The sequence below is a fragment of the Paramisgurnus dabryanus genome, chromosome 3 (genome assembly GCF_030506205.2).
Source record: "Paramisgurnus dabryanus chromosome 3, PD_genome_1.1, whole genome shotgun sequence".
NCBI classification, from domain to species: domain Eukaryota; kingdom Metazoa; phylum Chordata; class Actinopteri; order Cypriniformes; family Cobitidae; genus Paramisgurnus; species Paramisgurnus dabryanus.
This window is the reverse complement of record NC_133339.1, coordinates 34,914,644-34,941,141: the sequence shown is the minus strand read 5'-3', so window position 1 is coordinate 34,941,141 and position 26,498 is coordinate 34,914,644. Positions and strand designations below refer to the sequence as shown.

The 26,498-nt window shown below is 37.9% G+C and overlaps 1 protein-coding gene across 1 annotated transcript in view; it reads right to left on the bottom strand.

Annotated features, from left to right (window-relative positions):
- LOC135770965 (uncharacterized) overlaps positions 1-26,214 on the bottom strand; it is a 190,028-nt gene extending 163,814 nt beyond the window's left edge. Inside the window, exons 1-2 of the mRNA XM_065280941.2 lie at positions 25,560-26,214; positions 24,149-25,194 (exon numbers count right to left, since the gene is read on the bottom strand). Of these exons, the coding sequence (XP_065137013.2) occupies positions 24,149-25,194; positions 25,560-26,214 (1,701 nt within the window). The remainder of the gene's footprint in view (positions 1-24,148; positions 25,195-25,559) is intronic.
- Positions 26,215-26,498: the final 284 nt, after the last annotated feature.

The following is a 26,498-nucleotide window of genomic DNA, read 5'->3' as shown; positions in this document are numbered from 1 at the left end:
TTATGAGATTTTTTTAAGATGTAAGTTAAATCTTTGGTGTCCCAAGAGTGTGAAGGTGAGGATTTTACTCAAAATACCCCACAGATAATTAATTACAGCATGTTAAAATTGCAAATTTGTAGGTCTGAGCAAAAGTGAGCCGGTTTTGGGTGTTTCCTTTAAAATGCAAATGAGCGGATGAAGTCCAAACACTGATCACGATGATGGTGATTTGTTGTAATTGAAACTCAATTGTGCTGTCAAGTTCTTCTTTTCTCCCTCTTACTCTCTGAACTAAATGGCAGTGCTGTGGTTGGATATTGCAGATAAAGGGGCGGTATTATTATAATTCGCCTTGCTACCTACCTCACAAAACAGGCGAAATCTGAACGACCTAATTTTTCACATGCTTGCAGTAAATGGCTTACCCAAACAAAGTTACTGGGTTGATCTTTATCACATTTTCTAGGTTGATAGAAGCACTGGGGACCCAATTATAGCACTTAAATATGAAAAAAGTCTGATTTTCATCCTATGACCCCTTTAAAGTTATTGTTAGTTTTTTTCTGCTCATTGCGGCAGCGTGTTTATTAAACACATCTGTTAGAGCAGAGGAAGATGAGAGAAATGCAGTCTTTAAGTGTTACTATGTTAATTATTATGAAAACATAAGTGTTGTGATTCACTGATCTCAAACAAACAAATAATCACTGAATATAAGTGTATAATTTTATATTCGGTTCACCCCATGAAATCTATATAGCCTTAAGAGTTAATATTTTTCACCAAAATCTAATCTGTGGTTTCAGTCAGACACACTGAGACATCAACAATCAGCCTATAAAACACAATCATGGTGACAATCAACAACAAAGCTTCATGCCGCAATGCATGCAGGGTAACAGGATTGAACAAAACTAATTCATAACTCCCATCATGCATTATGACATGACAAAATTGTGCAAATTTCTTACCATTTACTGTCACCCTTGTTGAGATTTGTATCAGAAGTTATGATGTCTCTCTTAAGCAAAAAAAAAAAAAAAAATTAAAGCATTACAGCAGTCTTACTCAGAACAGTGTCATATTCATAGAGCATTTTTGTATTTGTATTATTGTCTTTATCATTAATTTATGATCAAATGTTTTAATGATTGGTAGAGCATAACATAAATAAACAACCTCAGATGCTATGAAAAGTTTTCCCTCTACATCAAGCAATGAACAAACTTAACAAAACAATGTTACAATTGCTAAAAGAGGAAAATTGGTTTAGTGAAGGTCAAAGGACGAATGTCTAACTAAAGGAAATGTTAATCACAATAATGGTGACTTCAAATGAACCCATAACAAACACAAACTTAAAGGGGTCATATTATGAGATATTTTTAAGATGTAAAATAAAGCTTTGCTGTCCCCAGAGTGTGTATGTGAAGTTTTAGCTCAAAATACTCCACAGCTAATTTATTATAGCATGTAAAAATTGATAGTTTGTAGGCCTGAGCAAAAGTGAGCCGTTTTTGGGTGTGTCGTTTAAAATGCAAATGAACGGATGAAGTGCAACCACTGATCACAATGATGGTGATTTGTTGTAATTGAAACTCAATTGTGCTGTCAAGTACTTTTTCCTTTCTCTCTTTCTCTCTGCACTATGGCAGTGCTGTGGTTGGATATTGCAGATAAAGGGGGCGGTATTATTGTAATTCGCCTTACTACCTACCTCACAAAATAGGCAAAATCTGAACGACCAAATTTTTCACACGCTTGCAGAAAATGGCTTACCCAAACAAAGTTACTGGGTTAATCTTGATTACATTTTCTAGGTTGATAGAAGCACTGGGGACCGAATTATAGCACTCAAAAATGGAAAAAGTCTGATTTTCACGCTATGACCAACAGTATCTGTCTGCGTCCTGCAAGACGGAGGCGTGAGTTGTAGTAGGCATGACTTGTAGTAGTTGTAGGCGTGTCTTGTACTTTTCTAAATCGCGGTCCACCACGCGAGATCTACCTCAAAGTCAGAAGTGAAATTATGAAAGTTTTAAGACTTATTTTAAAGATAAGCTTGTATGTTATCAATTTGGGCATCAATGTGTTTGTAGTGAATTTGTCATTAAATAAGATTTAGAGGCTGTTTGAAAACGGGTTAGGTTAGGACAGGCTGAGGATATATGATGAAAGCCTTTTAATGGTAAATTTCGTTTTGTGCATACATTTGTGCATATTTCAAAAAACGTATGGGTGGAATGTTTTTGGCACTGTGATTCTGCTGGTTAATTAAATAAAATACAATGAATTAATTTATTAATTACTCGTATTAATAAAATGTATATATTAACACGTTCAGGGATTAATAATAATTGAAAGTGATGACAATGGCATTTTTCATCAGATGTTTATATTTACAACAAAAAGAAAACGACACTAAGCCAGGGGTTTTATTATAATTTATAATAAATTAAAGAAGTGCCTCATGAGTCTATTTTTTATGTTATCCTTTGTATATTTATAAATCAAACAGTATGAGGTACATACACAGCACACAGTCAAGTACATTATAAACATTATAAGCTTATACTGCAGGCCTACTACAAACTCTCTCCCATTTTAATAATAACACCCTGACCTCTGCATTACTGAAGCCTCCAAATTAGGCAATTTTGGGAAAAGATTATCATCTTAACTTTCGAGATGTATAGGAGAGCTTGCGTGATCCGTGATGTACAGTACACACTGCATATTAATTGGGTTGTGACTAATATGGTTGTCACTTATTAATTCGGTTGTCACTTCACCTTTTAATGCTTAATCCTGTTCTGACAACCGCATAATACAACCGAATTAACTTCCGCAAAATGCAGGGGACAACCGCATTTATAAAAACTCTGCATAGTGTGTACATTACAACTAAAGTGTTCAAATGTGGATCATGGATATGACAGGTCTCTCTTCTGAAAAACTAAATTCCTAGAAGGGGAAAAGTCTTTTGCGTGCGGTGCAGAAATTGACAGAGAGCGTTTGCTGACTAGTGTTGCCATATCTTGCACTAAAAAAAGCGAACAGGAAAATTCCAATAATTAACCGAAATAAATCCAAGTGCTTATATCAAAATATTGGGTCCCGGTACCTTTACACTTTAATAACACCAAAAACTTGTTCGCTTCATGAGCAAAAAGCAAGCCATAAACGGTTAAGCGCCAAAACAGTACGTACAAAAAACCCGAGGACCTGGCAACACTGCATGACAGCGCGCTGTTTTACAAATGCGTGCAATGCACAACTCCAAGACGGTGGTTTATTGCAAAACATAATGCTGTTAAATTATTTTGGTCAAAGCTTTGAGACCCGAGACGGCAGAACGTTGCTATGGTTATCTCTGTGTCAATCATCACATTTTCGGGAGTGAGTCTTGTTCCGTACAGACATGTAACGAACATTTAAGGGATTCACTCCCGCATTTAAATGCGGTTGTCACTCCCGAAAGTTTGCAGTGTGTAAAATAGAGGATTTAGAAGAGCTTTTTTACCGTGAAAGAGGAAGATCTCGCGTGGTGGACCATGATTTAGAAAAGTACAAGACACGCCTCCTACTACAAGTCACGCCTACTACAACTGACGCCTCCGTCTTGCAGGATGCAGACAGACCCGACTCGCTATGACCCCTTTAATCTAGGTCTGAGCAAAAGTGTGCCGTTTTGGGTGTGTCATTTAAAATGCAAATGAGCAGATGCAAACACTGATCACAATGATGGTGGTTTGTTACAATTAAAACTCAATTGTTCTGTGAATAATTTTTTCTCTCTCTCTTTCTCTTTGCACTAAATGGTTGTGCTGTGGTTGGATAGTGCAGATAAAGGGGGCGGTATTGCCTTATTCTGACATCAAAATAAGGGCCAAATTACAATGACCTATTTTTTCACATGCTTGCAGAGAATGGTTTACCAAAACTAAGTTACTGGGTTGATCTTTTTCACATTTTCTAGGTTGATAGAAGCACTGGGGACACAATTATAGCAGTTAAATATGGAAAAGTCAGATTTTCAAAATATGTCCCCTTTAAGTTTATAACACTATAATTTTTTACAGCATGTTTAAATTGCCACTTTAGTCACAGTAACATGATTAGTTTCAATCATACACTGCTGGCGTTCATATGCATGTCCTGTAAACACCTGTGTAAAAATTTAACATTTGTAATTTTGCTTTGGAGGACCATGCAAAAATGTACTGTTTATGCGTGTATCAATTACAGTGCAAATGTTCTAATAAAATGCAAACACTGATCGCAATGATGGTGACTTCAAATGAAACAGCCAACAAACTTTACAAGTAAGATGTAAAATGCAGCTTTAGGTTTCAAACAGAGATGGTGATAGAGAGGATAAAGTAACATATTGCATTACAATCTTTTAACTGTTTTACTTCCCATTTAATCTGCAGGACACATGAAAACAGAAGACTGAAATGTGTGGGCGGAGTGCAATCACATCTCTAATGAGTTGAGTTAAAACTGACATGATTAACTCTGTCAATGAACTCCAACTCAGAACAACAATTTACTCATTAGGTGTTGAATTCAACTCAGAAGTTTTACACTGAAATTTTAATTCTTGCTGTGTATAAAGTTATATTAAAAGTGAAACCAAACCTTGCCAAGAAAGGACAGAAGCACAATAACAGTGATTATGTAAAGAACAATAAATATTACATTTACAATTCTTGCTGCTAAGGTCCAGCACGGTGAGACTTTTTGTTGTTGTTGGTGATGAGTTAAAGCCTGAAACTCCATGAGGATCTGCTTCAGAATTTCGGGCGTAGATGTCATCTGTTCAGTTCTACCGGTAACTGTGTCTAGAGAGTTATCCAAGTATTTTACGCCATCTGTGGAAAAAAGTACAAACCATGGCTCTGGATAAATGCTATGGGTCATGTAAAACTTTTTTTTACTGTAGCTCATATAAAAATATTTTTAAAGATCTTAATCTTTTTCTATTCAAATATTCTTACTTCTATAAGGCTGCTTTGCTCCAATGGACGTTGTGAATAGTACAACAGAAATAAAATTACGTTTTGTTTTTCCATAAGAATACAAAAATATACAGTGTGCTGACCAGATATGATATGAACAGCTGCACAGAATATCATTATTTAAACATTATTAACTAAAGAATCAATTAAGTACATCTTCTGTTGTCTACTCTGGCAATGTAGGTGGTGTGTCTCTTCTAGTTATGTAGTGGACAATCAAGGTTGATGTTGTAGATGACTTTTGTTTGTATGGTGGCTTTTCAGTTTTACTGTAAGATTAAGACGGATTTAAGACAATATTTATTATATTTAATTGCTGGGTTGCCTCTTACCATGTTGAACAGTTACATCTAATCCGCTTTCTGTTGGTGTTACCGGTTTGGTCTCTTTTCCTTTTGCAATCAGAATGCTCACTAAGATGGTCTCCAGAATACTTATGCCAATAAGTGAGAAAACCCCAATGCAGTAAATCCCTGTGACAACAGCATCAAACCATTATAGCAAAAAAAATAAAAATGAGTTAAAGTTACATTTCTCTCAAGTCTCTGTGAGAGTATCATAAGCCCTTTTCACACAGATATACAAGAAAATACACAGGAAAAAGTGAGCAGGAGTAATAACAGGTTTATAGTGACTCACAATGTTATGTCAGAGTATCGCTGCTTCTGTTGTTAAAAGGTCCAATATGAAAACTTTGTGCTTGGTACATCACATTACAACAATAGTCAGAGAGTAGACAGTCTTTTTTGGCTGCTCGAACACATTTAACAACATGAGCATCTACACCACCAAAAAAGCGCAGATATGGTAAAATAGGAATGAGACTGTTTTTGAATTCAGCTCGAAATGTTTAGAGGATTTAAAGGGGACATATTATGAGATTTTTTTTAGATGTAAACTAAGTCATAGGGCTCTATCTTACACCTGGCGCAATGCAGCGCAATGCGCGATGCAAGTGTCTTTCGCTAGTTTCCACCCTAATTTTCACGTTTAGCGCCGCATTGTTTAAATAGCAAATGCATTTGTGCCCCCTTTGCGTCCATGGGCGTTCTGGTCTGAAAAACGAGGTGTGTTCAGGCGCATTGTTGCGCGTTGCTATTTTGAGGCAACTAAAATAGACTACGCCATTGACCAACAAAAACCTGGTCTAAAGTCTAAAGTCAATGGCGCAATATGTTTTATGTTATTTAAAGAGCGCATTAGTAATATGCGCCTTAACGGGAGGACAACGCGGGTTTGCTTATCACAAAGTACATGAATGCGCAGCAGCACAAAAATGCTTTTAAATATGGAAGATTAAAGGATTGAATGTAAAAGATTATTACTGAGTCTCTTGGACATAAATGAGGAGTACACAGGAAAATCCCCAGTGTTAAATTAACTCTACCAGTGTTAAATCAACACTATTTGGTGTTTATATAATCCACACCAAGATCGGTGTTAAAAAAGACTGGTGTTAAAAATATAACTCTGAATCAGTGTTAAAGTTAATGAGATAATGAAGTGATAATTAAGACATTAACGGTTAACACCTGCTGGTCATTCAAATCAATTACATTTTGGAGATTTTCCTGTCTCTAAATTTTTATTTTGATTACTCGTTTTCTGGAGAAAATACTAAAATAATAAAGAAAGACAAATTATTTAATGCAATAGATGAATGCTGTTAGGTGTATGCCTCCAAAAGCTGCAATCTTTCACGTTTGCCTCTCTATCAGCATCTCTGTTTGAAAAATAAAATTATAACTTGCAAAGTTATTTTCTAAATAGATAAGTTTAACTTCTAAACAGCTGACAGAACAAAATACAAGTGCTCAACTCTTCCAGTATCCACACGCGTGATTTAGTAGACAAATCTTCTTTCTGACGTGATGTCTCACAAGTCAAATAGACATTTATCACAAAATGTATCACATTAAATCTTAAGTTTGTGTTTGTTATGAGTTCATTTGAAGTCACCATTACTGTGATTAGTGTTTCCTTTAGTTAGGCATTTGTCCCTTGACCTTTACTGATCTAACTCTCCTCTTCTAGCAATAGCAACAATGTTTTAGTAAAACCACTTGTTCATTGCTTCATGTTGAGGGAAACCCGTCCAGACCTTCTCAGTTTATTTTTTATTATTTTCTACTCTACAAATCATTGAAACATTTGATCACAAATTAATTATGAAGAAACAGGCATATAAAAAAGCTCTATGCAAATGACACTGTATTGAATGAGACTGCCATAATGCTTTAGTGTTTTTTGTTGTTGTTTTTTTGCTTAAGAGAGACTTCATGATTTCTGATACAAATCTCAACAATGGTGACAGTTAATGTTAAGAAAGTTGCAAAATTTTTGTCATGTTGCAATGCATGATGGGATTTATGAATGAGTTTTCTACGATCCTGGTACCCAGCATGCATTGCGGCATGAAGCTTTGTTGTTGATTGTCACCATGATTGTGTTTTATAGGCTGATTGTTGATGTCTCAGTGTGTCTGACTTACACCAGAGATTAGATTTGGGTAAACAATATTTAACTCTTCAGGGTATGTGGACTTTTACAGCACTGTTGCATTTCATTGGAGCTTCACAGGGTTGGCAGAACATAAAATAAAAACACTTATATTCAGTGATTTTTTTGTATGAGATCTTTGAATCACATGACTCACACTTTCAAAATAATTAACATAGTAACAATTTTAGACTTCATTTGTCTCCTCATCCGCCTCTACTCTCACAGATGTTTTTCATAAACACACTGCCACAACGAGCAGAAGAAAACTAACACTAAACTTTAAGACCCAAGTACCCAACTAAAGGAACCACTAATCGGCACAATGGTGACTTACTTTATTCACCAGATTTACAGCACTTCTTTAGAAGTTAAACTTATCATCTATGTAACTCTGCAAGCAAGTTGTAATTTTAGTTTTCTAACAGAGATGATGATAGTGTTCATTTAACTCTAGGCATTTGTCTTTTGCATTTAATATTTTAGCTTTTTCATCATTTTAGTATTACTTTCTCCAGAAAAAGAGTCAACAAAATAAAATTTTTAAGACAGGAACAATTCCAAAATTGAGTTGATTTGACACAGAATCACCAGCAGGTGTTCACTATTAATGACTTAATCACTTCATTATCTTATTAACTTTAACACTGATTTAGTGTTTTTTTTAACACCAATCTTGGTGTGGATTATATAAACACCGAGCAGTGTTAATTTAACACTGGGGATTTTCCTGTGTAATTATGAGACGTTAAAAGGCACAAAGAGCTGCTTCACCTGCAGCCTGGTAAGAAAATAAATGCTTTGCTTTAAACAAATGCATCTGTTTTTAAATGTTTTTAAATGCTACCTCACGGATTTATTGTATATGACGACTCTGTACCTGTGGATATGGTCAGATGAGAAACATTTTTAAGTAATGCTAAAAAAAAACTCTTTGCTAAAAAAACGCTGTCCAAAGTGCTGAAACGTGCGGAGAGCCGTTTGTAAATTCTTTATCTCCTGTTTGTTACAAATAAAGTATTGTTAGAGTACAAACCTTATCTTACATACTTGTAAATTATTTTTTGATGATAATGGATAGCCATACATTTAAAGCAATTAAAAGCCTGCTTTTTTACTTCCATGACTAAAAGAAAACGGGTTTTAAAGGTTTTAATAAAAAAATTACAATTTCAATACAAGTGAAAAACAACACAATTTTTTTTAACATTAATCTTAAACTGGGGATCTTCTTCCTCTGCTTAGTTTTTCAGTTTACAAAGTCCGTCATCTAAATAGGGATTAGACATAGCGTCAGCGCAACAGGCTTTTAAAGGGGACGAGAGCTGAGACTCTCATTGGTTTATTGAACGTTACGCCCAAAATACTCCCATTACAATAGGACCAACCATTTTCGACCATGCGCTCGGTGCACAAACCATTTTTCACGTCGTTAAATTAGCAAAAGTGGATTCGGACACGCCCATTTAGACGTTGCGCTGTGCGCTTTAGACAATGCTATTAGATCGTTAAAATAGGGCCCTTAAGATTTAATGTGATACATTCTGTGATTACATCACGTCAGAAAGAAGATTTGTCTACTAAATCATGTGTGTGCATGCTTGTATTTTGTTCTGACAGCTGTTTAGAAGTTAAACTTATCATCCCGGTTTAGAAAATAACCCTGCTAGTTATCATTTTAGTTTTTTTAACAGAGATGATGATAGAGAGGCAAACGTGAAAGATTGCAGCTTTTGGAGTCATACACCCAACAATGTTCATTTAATACTGGGGATTTCGCTGTATTGCATTTTGTCTTTCTTCATAATTTTAGTATTACTTTTAGTAGAAAAAAATCCAGGAAAAATTTGTTAATTTGACACAGAATGACCAGCAGGTGTTCACCATTAATGTCTTAATCATCACTTCATTATCTCATTAACTTCAACACTGCTTCAGTGTTAAATTTTAACACCAGTCTTTTTACACCCATATGGTGACGTACAAGAGGGGTTGTAGTCAGACGTCCAAATACTGTACCAGATTTGCACGTTGTATAGACATACAGATAAGGTCCTGGACCAACCGACCTAATATAGACATGATCTGCCATCGGGCAGACGTCTCGTGTTTGGTGGGGTAGTAATGACTTTTATAAACTGTACAAACTGTGTATTATCTGCCCTAGCCCAAGCTAAATCCAAAACCTAACCCCTATAGAAAACGTTTTTAGTTTGTAAAAAGATTACCATTTAGTATGTTTTAAATCCATTTGGTATACAATGACACATGAAGAGTCTTTATCCAATCTTTCCATATGTGCTGTTTATTATACTTGCTGTTTTACTTTTAATGTACATCCTTACATCACAACATTTATTTAAAACAGTCATATTCTTATGTTCATGCTATAGCTATTTGAGGTTTTATGAGAAATCCTTCACAAATCCCTCAAGAAATCTAACTAATGTCTATGGAGTGAATACAGTCTCAAAACCTCCCACAAATGCACGCACGGTAATTCACAAATGCACACAATAAATCCAGACGCGCGCACGGTAATTCACAAATACACACAATAAATCCAGACGTGTGCACGGTAACTCAAATACGCACAGGAGCTCCACATGCGCAAACAAGACTTTACAAATGCTCATGAGAGACCCACATATTGCAATCCACAAATTCGCACGAGAAATCTGCACGCTGTGATCCAAAAATGCACGCGAGAAATCCACACGCTGTGATCCACAAATGCACGCGAGAAATCCACACGCTGTGATCCACAAATGCACGCGAGAAATCCACACGCTGTGATCCACAAAAGCAGGGGAGAAATCCACATGTTGTGATCCACAAATGCACGCGAGAGATCCACACGCTCTGCTCCACAAATACACACATCAGATTGCACATATATAAACATTGCTGCCTTTGGTCACAACACAATACACAAATACTTTATCTGTACCTGTAACTGTTTCTGCCAAATCTTCTTCTTTGGTTTTATTGGCGGTTGGCAAACCAGCTTAAAGGTGTATTACCACCACCTAGTGGACTGGAGTGTGAGCAGCAGATGATAACCTAAGATGATAACACGTTAATTTAGCCTATTATAATCTATTAATTTACCCAGTAGATTTTAGATAAATAATTATATAAGCAAGACTTTTATATGTTGTTTTCCCAATAAATGTTCTATATTCATATTTCGCAGACAAACTATTTTTTTTATATAGATATAGAACAGTAGTATTTGTTCATATTTGTTTAGTGGTACTTTATTACTTTTTCCGAAAAGAATGTTAATTTTGATTGGGATGAAAGTGGTTTTGCTGTAAGAGGAGAAGGTGGCATGATTATTCCCACACCCAACAGCATTCTCACTCCGCAGCAACTGGAGGAACTCAAGAATAATTTTGACCCACTGGAACAATCTGAATCTTTTGGGGTGAATGTTTGCTTGAATACATGACAGTATGTGGTATCTGTTTTAAGTTAAACAACCACATACAAATATATTAAACAACTTGAAATAAAATAAAACCATGAATTACCAATGCTGGATGTTTTCATACTCTAATCAATAATAAAATGGCACTCAAACCATTTTGTTGTCTTATTTAATGGGTTTGTTAATCATTGTTTAACTTATGTACTGTATTAATACTTCGTTTCTCATCAACAATTCTACATTTCTAACTGTTCATTATGCTTTAACTGTTTAATACACCACTGCTAATACACGTCTTGGAGTGGTTCCATCCTAGCCACAGTCACCTATTGCTTGCTCACTAAGAGACTAAGGGGTGTTTTCCCAGACAGGGATTAGCTTAAGCTTTAGGCTTAATTATGAAATATTTAACAAACATGCCTTACTTAAAACATTACTTGTGTGCATTTTGAGACACTGATGTATTTTAAGTGATGTCAGTGCAAGTTGTTTTCAGTTTGGACACCTTTTACATTTATTTCAGACTAAGGCTAGTCCATGTTAAATCATATTAATAAAAAAGTTCAGACTGAACAAAACGTTTAATACACTTAATATAACAAAATGGTCTAATAAAGGTGCAAACTTATTTGCGAACATTGCATTTTCTCTTTCTTCATGTGACTTTTGTAATTTTACATATATACATGATTAGCGCCCACTTGAGGAAGACACTGTATTGCACATTGGGTCATCACTAGGGCACAGAACTGCTTCGTTTGGCTGCAAAATTTGACAACAGAACATTTATTGGGAAAATAACATATAAAAGTCTTGATTACATTTTTTTTTCTTAAAAAACTACTGGGTTAATTAATAGATTATAATAGGTTAAGTTAACGTGTTATCATCTGCTGCTCACACTCCAGTCCACTAGGTGGGGGTAATACACCTTTAAGCTGGTTTGCCAACCGCCAATAAAACCGAAGAAGAAGAAGAAGATTTGGCAGAAACAGTTACAGGTACAGATAAAGTATTTGTGTATTGTGTTGTGACCAAAGGCAGCAATGTTTATATATGTGCATTCTGATGTGTGTATTTGTGGAGCAGAGCGTGTGGATCTCTCGCGTGCATTTGTGGATCACAACTTGTGGATCACAGCGTGTGAATCTTTCGAGTGCATTTGTGGATCACAGCATGAATTTGTGGATTGCAATATGTGGGTCTCTCACGAGCATTTGTAAAGTCTCATTTGCGAATGTGGAGCTCCTGTGCGCATTTGAGTTACCGTGCACGCGTCTGGATTTATTGTGTGTATTTGTGAATTACCGTGCGCTCGTCTAGATTTATTGTGTGCATTTGTGAATTACCGTGCGTGTGTTTGGATTTATTGTGTGCATTTGTGGGAGGTTTTGAGACTGTATTCACTCCATAAATGTCACAATCACAAAATTAATATCTGCCATATCAACAACATGCAGTAATACATACAATCATTTCAGCATAGGGATCAGAATGCAGTCCAATTAATATAACACAGCTAAAATATATTCACCATGCAAACATTAAGCAAAGTATGTTTCTGTTAAAAGTTTTCTACTTAACACTTTTGGTCTGCCATACAAACGCAAACTACACAGACAAGAACCAAACCACATAACCAGTAGTTAATAAAAACCTGTTTGAGTACTTTTGGTGGAGGATGAAGATTCACTTTGGTATTATTTTCATTTGGTCAAATTTATACACTGAGTGACAAACACGCTCCACCTGCTGCTTTCTGTCATCTTATTGTTGTTCTGCCACTATAAAGTTTTATTTTAATTATTTAAAATATAAACACACATTTGGGGCAACGCGTGCCAATGTTTTATTGTCTTATGTAAATGTTTTGTAGTTTCAGATGATGTTGAAATAATGAGTGGAACAAACACTGGAGCATAAATAAATATTAACTTAACAATACAATATTATAATATATATTATAAAAACAATACATATACAACGGAAATATAATCTTTTTAAAAAACAAGTCATTTGCACATGATTTACCTCAAGAACAGAAATTGCATGCAGATAATTTCCAAAAATTATTATAGGGGTGAGAGTCCTACAACACAAATACTGGAGGGCACGATACATCTGCTTGCAAATTAAATCTATCATTAATCCATATTTGATGAAATATCACGTTGGAGTCTGTCCATACAGGTGTTGTGTGTGTTCAGCTAGGACACTGTTATTGAGAGATTATTCAGTCTACCTGATCATGTTGGTGTGGTTTTCTTCATCTGTGTATTTTCCGTGACAACAGTAAATTGCTCCCTCTGTGCCAGTGGCATTTCTAGTAAAGTTGATTATGATCACCCAGCCAGCAGTGCTTGGTGGGGCCACTGTAGGCCCCATATGGGCTTGCAATATGGGCCCCAAGTTGGTCTTGCACCCGGGTTCAATGCTGGCCCCATCTGACTTAACCCACATGAACCTTCTGTAGAAACTAAAGCCAATGTGGACTGAACAGAGGCCTTAAAGTACCATCACTTTCTCCTGTGGGCTGACGTCTGCCGTGACTTTCTGGATGTATTTGCTCGACTGTTTGGAAGAAAAGACAGCTGGAGCGGACTGCCGAGAAGCCACCGAACCTTAACCCCGCCCCCATTTGCTATAAAGACTTTATTTTACTGTTTTTTTCGATTGCTAAACGCCAGTGGGCACAACTGGAGTCACATGTGCAAAACTCTAACTACAGTCTGCACAGCAGCAGTTCATGTGGACCAAACTCTAGTTCGTTTTTCATTGCTTGAACACAGTTTTCAAAACTTTACACACTTATTCCATGACTTTAATCACAACCTGCACAACACTGTGGATTTACAGCACTTTGTTCAAATGCTAACACACTGCTGTCAAAACTGTGAATCACACATTCAAAACACAATTGATTTCAGCATTGTGCCTTTCAAACACTGCTGATTGCAATTTCATATAAATATAAATTCCAATTTCATATATATATTTCATTTATATATAATATTACCTTTCATGTACTTTAAGTTTCTACCTTTTTTCTCATTACTGTAATTCCGTAAATTACTACAGACAACTGAAGCAAACTGCTAATTTTCATTTACCCTAAAAAATTATGATGTTCTAAAAAAAATATTGTGATAAATCAATAAATAAATCATTCTTTAAAGAAAACATTACTTGGTGTGACATCACTGAAATTGTTAAAACTGTAAAGATATAAAGTTAGTATTTTGTGTATTGGTGTTTGATGTTAGTGTTTTTCCTCTCAGTGTGTTGTGAGTGACAGTGTGTGTTATCTCAGTGAGGGTTGTGTTTAGTGTTTGGCTGCACGGAGCTGTTTTGAGCCATATGTTAAGAGTTGTGCTCAGGTGACTTTTGGTAGTGCAGACTGTAGTTAGAGTTTTGCACATGTAGCTCCAGTTGTGCCCACTGTCGTTTAGCAATCGAAAAAAACTGTAATGGACTTTACCCTACATAATAGTGTTTCCTATTTAATGCTTTCTAGCCTATTAATAAATAGTATTTTTGCATTTATACACTGACTGTCTGTTTTGTTTCCGTGGCTGAGACCTGAGTCGTTTTATTATTTCACGTTGTCAATATAGGTGACAATTGTACAGAGGTGTAAAAATCCATGTGCCAGGAGTAAAAGTCCTCCAGAATTTTGTTCCAATCACCTGGATTTGCTAATTAGCACAATGTTTCAGCAGGAGGTGACCACCTGGCTCGTTGGTGTTTTAAGCCCTCAACGAAGCCTTCAAGGCAGCGCTGCCTGGAAGGCACTCCCCGTCCCCCGAGCGTTTAAGCCAATCACAGCACTGGTGCTAGATATTGAGCCTTCCACCAGCTTCTGGCAGTTTGAGCTCACCGTTGGTCAGGTGAGTAGCACAGATATGGTAAGATAGGAATGTGACTGTGTTTGAATTCAGCTCAAAATGTTTTGAGTGTTTAAGGAACGTGTTACCACGTCTTCACGTGTCTGTGGCACAATTTTTTTAGTGGTAGATTCACATATTGGAACAAAATACCGGGGAGGATTTTTACTCCTGGCACATGATGTTACACCTCTGCAATTGTACTGTTGCTGCAACATGAGCAGCCTCCTAGATGCTACAAGCACACTCTGAAAGTGGAGGGTAGAGCCCCGCCACTGCCTCTGCCTGCAGAACAGTGTCTGATACCAGACACTGTTGTGCTTTTCAACCACATGGGGGAGCTGTAAGTCATTTTTACATGGAAACTACATAGTGTTGCTTTAACATACAGTATATAAGTCCCATTATTTTGTCTGAAGATGCACACTAGTATTTTTTTTGTAAGTTTTGTTTGCAAGGACTACTTAAATGTCACATTATAACTAAGGCCTAGTCCTGGATTAATTTAAACCGTGTCCGGGAAACCGCCACTAAGGGTTTCTGATGTAAAGGTTTTGGAAACCCTGGTGTAAAGCTCATGGCAGATACCAGTGCTAAATAGCCATGTTTTTCTTTCCTTTATGCCTTTCCAGCATCTGTGGCTATATTCATGACAAGAACTGGTTAATTCATAAAGTTTATTCAGACAAGTTAATCCAGACACAGGTTTGGGGCATTTTGGCATCTCCAATTTGCCTAACTTGCATGTTTTTTGACCTGTGGGAGAAAACCAGAGTACTCGGAGTAAACCCATGCTGACACAGGGTGATGCAAACTCCACACAGAAAGGACATCCGAACTAGCCGGAGCTCACCACACTCAAAATCAAACTAAGCTTTCAAATCATAAACACATAAGTCTATAATATAATTGGACACTACCTTATTAACACCGGCTCGGTGTTTATATGGGTACCACCAGCAGGGTGTTAAAAGTAACACCAAAGCAGTGTTAGAGTTAATTAGATAATTAAGCAATCATTTGAGTGATTATTTGCTTATTGAAGACACCTGGTGATAATGAGCCGAACTACAACTACAACTTCCAGTCACTGCCTTAGATAAAATCAACTAAAAAGACATCACTCTTATTATAAACCAGACTGACTTTTGTCTACTTTGAAATTGTTTGGTCACCATTATGGTGATCAGTGGTTCCTTTAGTTGGGTGGGTTGACTCTTGTTTCTGCCTTTGAGGTCTTTGCAACGGTGTTTATTAAACACATTATTTGTTTCAAAGGTTGTTAAAACAAAGTTTATTTTGTTTTTATAACAGTGATTATGGATTTAAGTAAGTTGTTTACACAGTCAAGAAATTCAGTGTTCATAGAAAATTAGATGTTGATTATATGTATGTTATTCTCTATTGGACTTCAGTAACATAGCTTTCCTTGGATCAAGCATTTCAAATTTTATTGTTAAAAACTTGCTGGAAATACTTTATTGCCTCACGTGCAGATATCATGAATCACCCCACTAATCGGAATCATGGTGACAAATATAATGTTGCAAAGCATGCTGGGATCCACCATAGTATAAAACTCATGACTCCCATCATGCATTGCAACATAAATTAAATTATGTCACCCTTGTTGCGATTAATGGGGTGATTCATGATATCTGCACGTGAGGCATAACATTAACTTTCCAGCAAGGATTTAACAATAAAATTTGAAAAGCTCTATAAGTTAAAATCAATCAAGAATATATATTTGATAAACATTTTATTTTCCATGAATACTCAATTTTTTGACTGTGTAAACTAGTGATGCACCGATGCATCGGCCGCCGATATTTATCGGCCGATTTTTGATGAATTTGAAACCATCGGCATATCGGCAATAGCACGAGAAAGGCCGATACCGATTGTTTATTAATTAACCGCATAAAGTCAATGAATTGCATGTCTGTTGTTCAATTAAAATGATTTAATGTTTGGGTGTGCACTAGGGCTGTTCCGAATACAATTCTTTGAGCTTCAAAGCTCTAGTAGAAATCAAATCAAATATTCAAAGCTTCGGAAGGAGGGGCTGAACATATTTTTCTCTTTAATAAAGGCAGGAATCTGTATGCGTATGTAGCGGCGTGCTTGTCACGCGTGCTGCGAGAACAGCATTAGTGAAACAAAACACAAGCAATACTTTTAATAAGGTAACGTTAGCCTAACATTTTCTAACAAACAAACACTCCCGTATCAGAAATTAGAAGCATAGTAATTACTGATAACGTAAAGGGTAACTTTTAAATAAAACAACGTAAATAAATGAACGAATGAATGAAGTTCAACAAACTGTAATAAAACGGTAGCATACTTTCAAAATCAAGTTTATTTACTAACACTTACACCATCCAATACGTTTTTCATCAGTAGAACAATATAGAAGATATTTTGCAGAAACCCCAGTGCTCCGTCATGCAAGTCAACCGATCCGCCACTTTAAACATGTATATCTAATACAAAAGTAATCCCCCATAACTCCGTGTGACATATTGATGTCTTGTGAAGGAAATCAATCAGTTTTTGCAAGAAACTGAACGTTATTTACAACACTATTAGCGTGAATGCCAAAGCAGGAAGCGCGCTTTCTGTTCGAGGCGATCTCTTCTACTGGTGGCGTTTGATGGCTGTTTGCTATGGATGTTGGTCTCTCTGCGCCACCTATAGAGCGGGAGCGTGAAGCGCACTTCCTGCTTGGCAAAAGCTCTGCATTAACGCTGTGAAATATTTATATATATTCGAATCTCAAAACTGAAAATTGAATGTCAACCAACGGAACGAATATTCAAACATTCTGGTCCAGCCCTAGTGTGCAATATACTTAAGGACCGACAGAAAACCTTTGTTGAGCTGGCTCAAATGTCTTGGACAATAAAAGAAACAGACTGCACTTTAGTGGGGCAAGAAGTCCAACTTTTTTGAAGTAGCAATATTTATACTCTGTTTAAAGCAATAGCACTGGCATTATTTATGTTTATTAAAGAAATCAAATATATATGTAAAAAAAATTTGTTAATGTTGTTAATAAAAGAAATGCTGAATAGCAAAAACCACCTTTGAAGGTTGTCATGTTGTCTTATTATATTTGTTTTAGCTTAATTTGTGCCTCTTATTATGTTGGTCAGTTGAATGTTAATTAGATCCAATCCATGTTCAGTAAAAATAATTTGATGCAGAAATAAACTAGCTAATAGACAAACTGTATAATATTGTAGGCTAAAAGTGTTTAATATCGGTATCGGCATCGGTATCGGCCATAAGTTGTCTGCTTAAATCGGTATCGGCCCAAAAAAATCCTATCGGTGCATCCCTAGTGTTAACAATTTACTTAAATCTACAATCTCTGTTATAAAAACTTTATAAACTTTGCTTTAACAACCTTTACAACAAATAATGTGTTCAGTAAACACTGTTGCATGGACTTCAAAAGGAAAATAAGAGTCAAACTGCCCAACTAAAGGAACCACAGATCACCATAATGGTGACCAAACAATTTCTAAGGATACAAAAGTCAGTCTGGTTTGTAATAAGAGAGATGTCTTTTCAGTTGATTTTATCTAAGGCAGTGACTGGAAGTTGTAGTTGTAGTTCTGCTCATTATCACCAGGTGTCTTCAATAATCAAATAATCACTCAAATGATTGCTTAATTATCTAATTAACTCTAACACTGCTTCGGTGTTACTTTTAACACCCTGCTGGTGGTACCCATATAAACACCGAGCCGGTGTTAATTTAACACCGGCGATTTTGCTGTGTAGGAAACACAACATCCAGGACATCTGCTTACAGAAAAAAACATGTTTATTGTATATAAAAACACATTTAAAAAATATTGTTACAAATCTCTATTACTGTAACCACAAGTTTAGTTCAGTGAATATAGTGAATACTTTACTGTAAGTACTGCAAGTAATAGTAAGTTTTCAATATTACTGTAAGCAGCACTTGAAATCAGCAATTCAACTGCAAATTTTCCCAATTGCATAGTATCTGGTGTCCTGTTCTTCCTCATACTCTTCATTGGCCTCTCAGACTTTTCCCAATCCACACAATTGGTAAAAAATACCATTAGAAAAAAGTCAGAACAATTTTGAGTTGTTGTGTTTACTTGATAACAACTGTGTTGTAGTTGTGTTCAACGTTTGCATGCCTGTGTTTAGCATTTATAAAACAAGCGCATTGCAGTGTAAAATGTTTTAGTGAAAAGCTTGTGTTTAGAGTTTTGCAAAAAGAGTACCTGTTGATGTGATTAGAACCGTTGTTTTTTTTGTAATGCTTTTCAAAGCACTCACGGCCAGCGCTGTCCGAGTGCTGAAACAGCTCTCCACACGTTTGTAAATTCTTTATCTCCTGTTTATTAAAAATAAAGTATTTTTATAGTAAAAACCTTTTCTTGCATATTTTAAAATTATTTTTGAGAGAACACAGATCATGTAGGCCAGGGGTGCCCAACCCTGCTCCTGGAGGGCTACCGTCCTGCAGACTTCAGTTCCAACCCAGCTCCAACACACCTGTCTGTAATTATCAAGCAACCCTGAACACCTTGATTAGCTGCTTCAGCTGTGTTTGATTGGGGTTGGAGCTAAAATCTGCAGGACGGTAGCCCTCCAGGAACAGGGTTGGGCACCCCTGATGTAGGCCAGGAGTGTGGAACCTTGGGTCCTGGATGGCCAGTGTCCTGCAGAGTTTAGTTCCAACCCTAATCAAACACACCTGCTTTTATTTCCAAGTAATCCTGAAGACTTTAATTTGATTTTTTAGGTGTGTTTAATTAGGGATGGAACTAAACTTTGCAGGACAGTGGCCCTCCAAGACCAGGGTTCCCCACCCTTGGCTATCCATCCATTTTCAGCATTTAGCTGTCCTAATTAGCCCTGCTAATTTACTTCCATGACTGAAAGAAAATGACTTATAAAGGTTTTAATACCAAAAAACAATTTCAATACAAATGAAAACATGTTTTTTTTTTAAATCAATCTTAAACTGGGGGTCTTTTTCCTCCACTTAGTTTTTCAGTTTACAAATTCTGCCATCTAAATAGGGAATCGGCAGGGTGCCAGCGCAACTGGCTTTTAAAGGAGCTTTTAATGTACTCCATACATGGACTAATATTCAGAAACATATGGTTTGTATCATATAGAAAACATATGGCATCACTTTGTCAAGATTACAGTACGTCCTTTGTCTCGGCCTTCAGCATGTAGCGACCCTCACCATGTATAAGAACAGGTAAATTTCATACACACACTGGTAAACTATGGTTATATTCATATAGAAAAACATAATGGTAAAGTAAGATTATACTTAATTCCTTTATTCGGATTAAAACAAACTTCATCATAATTCCCGCTCTGAGGCTTATTTAGCCTCAGTGTTCCTGTTTATTTATTTTAATCCGAAGTGCCGTTTCATAATTCAGTGTCTCAGTTATCACTATATCGTGGTTAAAGGAAACCACTATACATTACCAATTACTAAATAATGCCACTGCACTTTGAACTATGGACAATAAGAGCAAACATCTTTCCATTCTCATTTTGTTTGGAATGCAAAAGTAAAAGAACTTAAGTGTCCTACATAAACAGTTTGTGTGCAATTGGTTCTGCACTTGCCTGCGGCTGTTGTAGTCAAATTGAATATATGTGGTAAAACTAGGTAAATTAATGATATAGAATATATGTACACTGTAAAAAATTGCTGTTAAAAAACAGCCAAATTTAACAGTATAGTTCTGTTTTTTTAACAAAAACAGAAGTATACTGTTAAATTCTGCATTCTGTAAAAAAACAGTTTTCAGAATAATGTGAATTTACTTCCCTGCACAGGAAAATCCCCAGTGTTAAATTAACTCTACCAGTGTTAAATCAACACTATTTGGTGTTTATATAATCCACACCAAGATCGGTGTTAAAAAAGACTGGTGTTAAAAATATAACTCTGAATCAGTGTTAAAGTTAATGAGATAATGAAGTGATAATTAAGACATTAACGGTTAACACCTGCTGGTCATTCAAATCAATTACATTTTGGAGATTTTCCTGTCTCTAAATTTTTATTTTGATTACTCGTTTTCTGGAGAAAATACTAAAATAATAAAGAAAGACAAATTATTTAATGCAATAGATGAATGCTGTTAGGTGTATGCCTCCAAAAGCTGCAATCTTTCACGTTTGCCTCTCTATCAGCATCTCTGTTTGAAAAATAAAATTATAACTTGCAAAGTTATTTTCTAAATAGATAAGTTTAACTTCTAAACAGCTGACAGAACAAAATACAAGTGCTCAACTCTTCCAGTATCCACACGCGTGATTTAGTAGACAAATCTTCTTTCTGACGTGATGTCTCACAAGTCAAATAGACATTTATCACAAAATGTATCACATTAAATCTTAAGTTTGTGTTTGTTATGAGTTCATTTGAAGTCACCATTACTGTGATTAGTGTTTCCTTTAGTTAGGCATTTGTCCCTTGACCTTTACTGATCTAACTCTCCTCTTCTAGCAATAGCAACAATGTTTTAGTAAAACCACTTGTTCATTGCTTCATGTTGAGGGAAACCCGTCCAGACCTTCTCAGTTTATTTTTTATTATTTTCTACTCTACAAATCATTGAAACATTTGATCACAAATTAATTATGAAGAAACAGGCATATAAAAAAGCTCTATGCAAATGACACTGTATTGAATGAGACTGCCATAATGCTTTAGTGTTTTTTGTTGTTGTTTTTTTGCTTAAGAGAGACTTCATGATTTCTGATACAAATCTCAACAATGGTGACAGTTAATGTTAAGAAAGTTGCAAAATTTTTGTCATGTTGCAATGCATGATGGGATTTATGAATGAGTTTTCTACGATCCTGGTACCCAGCATGCATTGCGGCATGAAGCTTTGTTGTTGATTGTCACCATGATTGTGTTTTATAGGCTGATTGTTGATGTCTCAGTGTGTCTGACTTACACCAGAGATTAGATTTGGGTAAACAATATTTAACTCTTCAGGGTATGTGGACTTTTACAGCACTGTTGCATTTCATTGGAGCTTCACAGGGTTGGCAGAACATAAAATAAAAACACTTATATTCAGTGATTTTTTTGTATGAGATCTTTGAATCACATGACTCACACTTTCAAAATAATTAACATAGTAACAATTTTAGACTTCATTTGTCTCCTCATCCGCCTCTGCTCTCACAGATGTTTTTCATAAACACACTGCCACAACGAGCAGAAGAAAACTAACACTAAACTTTAAGACCCAAGTACCCAACTAAAGGAACCACTAATCGGCACAATGGTGACTTACTTTATTCACCAGATTTACAGCACTTCTTTAGAAGTTAAACTTATCATCTATGTAACTCTGCAAGCAAGTTGTAATTTTAGTTTTCTAACAGAGATGATGATAGTGTTCATTTAACTCTAGGCATTTGTCTTTTGCATTTAATATTTTAGCTTTTTCATCATTTTAGTATTACTTTCTCCAGAAAAAGAGTCAACAAAATAAAATTTTTAAGACAGGAACAATTCCAAAATTGAGTTGATTTGACACAGAATCACCAGCAGGTGTTCACTATTAATGACTTAATCACTTCATTATCTTATTAACTTTAACACTGATTTAGTGTTTTTTTAACACCAATCTTGGTGTGGATTATATAAACACCGAGCAGTGTTAATTTAACACTGGGGATTTTCCTGTGTGAGAGTCCACCATTAAAGACTGTGTCCCAAATCACACCCTCATTCACTATTCCCTAAATTAGTATCCTATTAGTATCCTATTGATCCACCTGAAATCAAGTCAATGAATTCAGATACTGAAGCATTAATGATGGACACCTGCTGCTAATAAACAGAATTACTGAAGAAAACATAAACAAAAAATAGAAGAGATGAGCAGAAACGTTGGGTTACTTAACGTAAGCCCCGGTTCTTTGATAACAGAGTGAGGTGTTTCACTATGGGAATCGCTTTGGGCGTGACCAACTGCGGAAGCTCTAATGACATCACGTCTGTCTTTGACAGACAGGTCGACCTGTGACCAGGCTCCGCCCTACCTATATCAGCCAGGTCGACTCCTCCCTACGTCATTACTAGAGATTTCTTCCCGTCCAAGTGCAAGGAGGGAAGTGCTGGTGAAACACCTCACTCTGTTATCAAAGAACCGGGGCTTACGTTAAGTAACCCAACGTTCTTTTTCTAACTTCGCTCTGTGTTTCACTATGGGAGATATAGACCACTCCCGGATTGCACCCATATTACTGTCTTCAAATGGGTATAGAATTGCCAGCTCCCAGCACAGCATGTGCTAAAACGGCTCCGAAACGTCCAGCCTATAGAATCGCACAAACGTATGCGGTGTTGCCCAACTCGTCGCAGAGCAAATGTCCTGAACAGAGACCCCTCTGAATAAAGCCCATGATGTAGCCATACCCCTTGTGGAATGAGCTCTGCTACTATTTGCGACAGATATCGCTTCCACAATCATATGAGATAACCGCTGTCGAGACAACGACTTTCCTATGTGAGGAGTAGCCCAAGACACAAACAGCTGGTCACATGTTCTGAAACCCGCTGTCCTCTCCACATACACCTGAAGAGCGCGCACCGGGCATAACGCATTAAGCTTCCGATCCTCCGGGGAAGAAAACGGGGGAGGATGAAAAGCTGCCAATTCCGTAGCCGGGCATCTATATGCCGATTCCATAACCTTAGGCACGAAAGCAGGGTTAGGACAAAAAGAAACTTTAGTAAGCCCCGGAGCAAATTGCAAACAAGACGGGCTAACGGACAAAGCATGTAAATCACTTACACGCTTAGCTGTCACTAAAGCCAGAAGCAGTGCTGTTTTAAGAGAAAGATACTTAAGACCCACCGCTTCTATCGGCTCGAACGGATGTTGAGATAATGCTTCTAAGACGATAGGTAGATCCCATAATGGGACCATCTGCTTAGATACTGGCCGTATGCGGCGCGCCCCCTTCATAAAACGACTTATTAAAGGGTGCTGACCTGCCAATTTTTCACCAAAACCTATATGGCAGGCTGAAATAGCAGTCAGGTACACTTTATCCAACAGATCCTGGAGAAAGCATAAAATATCCTTAACAGAGCACTGAAAAGGGATAACCACTCTCCGCTCACACCATCCTTCAAAAATACGCCACTTATTACCATAAAGTGTGCGGGTAGATGAAGCTCTTGTACTTTGAATAGTGTGTATGACTGACGAGGGCAGACCAGCCGCATTCAAATTCCACCTCTCACGGGCCAGGCCCACAGGGCTAACATGTCTGGATGAGGATGGTAAATCCCTCATTTTGAGAAGCCCCAAATGTACCACGGCGATCAGTGAAGCCATAAGCCCCAGCATTCGCAAGCACAGCCTGTACGGGACCACTTTTCCCTTCTGAAAACGGGCGAGACATTGTGTGAAAGACTCTATTCTCTCTTCCGTCAATGTGACTCGATACGATAGGGAGTTTAAATTGAGCCCCAGATATGCCGTTTGCTGAGAGGGCACTAACCGGCTCTTTATCATGTTTATTCTGAAACCCAAATCGCTGAGGTGATTCAGGACCGTCTCTGCGTCCTTTATGGCTTGCTCTCTTGATGACGAGCATATCAGATAATCGTCTATGTAAGACAATATTCTTATTCCCCTGTCCCTCAGCGGGAACAGAGCTGCCTCCACGCATTTGGTAAACACCCTCGGAGCTAAAGATAGCCCGAACGGTATAGTTTGAAATTCGTATGCTGTGCCCCGGTATGCAAACCTGAGGAATTTCCTGTGAGAGGGGTAAATGTCTATGTGAAAGTATGTGTCTGACAGGTCTATTGTCACAAACCAATCGTTTGGGCGAATCGATTGACAAAGTACCTTGTGTGTCAACATTTTGAATGAATACTTTCTTAGGTGCATGTTTAATATACGTAGATCCAAAATAGGGCGGAGGGCTGTGCCGCCTTTCTTTGGAACTACGAAATAACGGGAGTAAAAACCCTGATGGCTCTCCTCCTCGAGCACCACTCTGATTGCCTGTTTGCTCAGAAGGGTTTCGATTTCGGTCGTCAAAACCCGAGCCGATTCTCCCTCGGCCACTAACATAATTACCCCGTTGAAGCGAGGCGGTTTTATGGCAAATTGTAGTCTGTATCCCCGTGAAACTGTTGCTAAAACCCACGGATGAACCGCGCATGCACGCCAGCTGGCTATGCGGGCAGAGAGAAGGCCCCCATACACTTCCGCCCTGCTGTTGACGCACAGTGATGACGTCTTCACGTGCACCGTGCGGTCTCCCGTTGAAGGGGCGAGCGCTACCCCCAGCGGTGGAACTGGGAAAGTGCAATTCGTGTGTTTGCATTTTATGGGTTTTTTTAAACATATCGCCCTCGGCTGTTTGCCTGGCTGCGACAGTGCAACATTTATTTTTATTTTCATATTTTTTGAACTCGGGGAGCATATCGCCCTCAGCCCGTGGCTTGGCTGCGATAATGCATGTTTTATTTTCAATTCCCCTGTGTGTGTGAGTGCTTGGTGACACTGAACATGGCTCAAACCTCTTTGTTTTGTATGAACTAGAGGAGAGCGAACATAATGAGCCCTTACTGAACTCAGAACCGAAGGGCTGTATTCCCACCTTCTTCTCTTTGCAGGCGGAGAGAGAAGGGCAGGAGAATACTGGCGTGTTAGGTCGCACGCTTCTTCTTCCTGTCCTCGGGGTGGGGCGGGCGGTTCCTAGCCGCCACGGCCGCAAATGAATGTTTTCCCCAAGGTCCGGAGCCATCCGGTCGTGGAGGTTGACCGGCCTGTTGTCCATTGTGAGCAGGTCTTACAGCTCTCGCATTCATCGGCCTCCCTCTCGCCGCCGCGGCTGTTGCGAAGCCCTGCCGCGTTGGTTGAGAAGGCGGTCGCGTTGCTTGTTTGCGTGGCAAGCAGAGGTTGAAAGCTTCATCCTCTTGCTTCCTGAGGGTGCTGGTTTCTCTCATCTTCTCAAGAGCGGGCCCGAATAAACCCTTAGTCGGGTCGTAAGGGGCATCCATCACCTCCGCTTTCTGAGCGTCGCCCAGGCCTGACAGGTTTAACCATAACGCTCTCTCACCTGATACGGCCAAACCCATCACACGACCGCAGCCCTGAACCACGCCACGTGAGGAGCGCAGGATCAGATCGTTCACCACACAAATCTCGTCCCAGAGCACCGGGTTCGGTGCTCCTGAGTCCAACTGCCGCCCCATCTCTTCCGAAATCTCCGCTAGATACGCTGACAGTAAAGTAACAGCATTCAGCGAGCACACGGATTGCTCCGCGTATTTGTACATCCTCTGAAAAGATGCGGCGGTCAGTCGTTCCATCTTACTCGGCAGTGAAATCTGCGATGAGGCAGAAATAGATCGACGATTCGGATGGAGGTGATAAGCCACTGAAGGCTCCACAGCTGGGGGTCCGGCCAACCCCAGCTCCTACATTCCCTGAATCTCCAGCATCGAATGTCCTTTGGTGGGGAGCTTGCTCTTAAAGGGGCTAGACCAATAACCAGACATCTTCTTCATACACGCAGGCACGGCAGGCAGGAGCTGTCTCGCTGTTGAGTCGGCCGGCGGCAGCCTTTTCCCATCATAAAGGTCTCTCACGGCTC